The sequence below is a fragment of the Hevea brasiliensis genome, chromosome 11 (genome assembly GCF_030052815.1).
Source record: "Hevea brasiliensis isolate MT/VB/25A 57/8 chromosome 11, ASM3005281v1, whole genome shotgun sequence".
Lineage (NCBI taxonomy): Eukaryota > Viridiplantae > Streptophyta > Magnoliopsida > Malpighiales > Euphorbiaceae > Hevea > Hevea brasiliensis.
The window spans coordinates 86,770,944-86,772,098 of record NC_079503.1 but is presented as its reverse complement, the minus strand read 5'-3'; the positions used below and the strand labels follow the sequence as shown (position 1 = coordinate 86,772,098).

General features: G+C 37.5%; 1 protein-coding gene across 1 annotated transcript; it reads right to left on the bottom strand.

Annotated features, from left to right (window-relative positions):
- Window positions 1-324: 324 nt before the first annotated feature.
- On the bottom strand, window positions 325-906 carry LOC131170341 (secreted RxLR effector protein 161-like). The gene has a single exon (XM_058129394.1). It carries the CDS (start codon window positions 904-906, stop codon window positions 325-327), a length of 582 nt encoding a protein of 193 aa, XP_057985377.1.
- Window positions 907-1,155: the final 249 nt, after the last annotated feature.

The window sequence follows — 1,155 nt, the reverse complement described above, 5'->3', positions numbered from 1 at the left end:
TTCCCTCCCTTAAACTAAATGCTATGAAGCAATTAGTTTATACCGAAATTTCACATACTCCCAGTAGCTTTCGAAGCTTCTGAAAGACGTCAAGCTTCAATGGTTTGGTCATTATGTCTGCCACTTGATCCTGACTCCCACAATGAACTAATTCAATTACACCCTCCTTAGTAAGATTCCTTAAGAAATGAAACCTCACATCAATATGCTTGTCATGACCATGCATAATCGATTTTTAGATGCCTTGATGGTTGAACTGTTGTCGCACATCACAGTAGTACAACCTCCATTAAATTGTCCCAGCTCCTTTAAAATTCTCTTTATTCAGACTCCTTGACAAGCACAGACCGCAGCTGCCACAAACTCAGCTTCTGTGGTTGATAAAGTCACAATAGGCTGCTTTTTTGAACACCATGAAACAGCACTTGAATTCATTAAAAAAACATAACCAGAGGTACTCTTCCTGTCTTCCATATCTCCAGCATAGTCGCTATCTGTAAACGCCAACAACTCACCATCTCCTCCTTTTTTATAATGAATTCCATAGTTCACAGTCCCTTTTAAGTATCGAAGTGCTCTCTTAGCTGCCTGTAGATGAATCTTCGTTGGTTTTGTCATATATCTACTTATGAGACAAGTAACAAACATCATGTCAGGTCTCGTAGTAGTGAGATACATTAGACTACCCACTAGCTGCTTGTAGTACGTCTCATCAACAAAATCGTCATTTTCTTCTCTGCTTATTTTGAAACCTGGAACTATTGGACTGCCCACCGAATTACTTTCCATCATACTAAACCTTCTCAAAACCTCCAATGCATATTTCTTTTGGCATATGTAAATACCATCAGACTTTTGAAGTACCTCAATCCCAAGAAAAAACCTCATCTTCCCCAAGTCAGTCATATCGAACTCTCTTAACATAGATTTTTTAAATTCAGACATCATAACTTCTTCATTACCAGTAAAAATTAAATCATCAACATAAACACTTACAATGATAATTTTACCTTCTCTGTTGCTCTTTGTAAATAATGTCTGCTCACTATCGCACTTTTGAAATCCTTCACTAATGAAATGTGCTTCGATTCGACTAAACCAAGCTCGTGGAGCTTGTTTTAATCCATACAAGGCTTTGTGTAACTTGTAAACTAG

What these genes read in the sequence shown, in the direction of transcription:
- LOC131170341 (XM_058129394.1), bottom strand. Translation starts at nt 906, where the DNA reads ATGACTGACTTGGGGAAGATGAGGTTTTTTCTTGGGATTGAGGTACTT.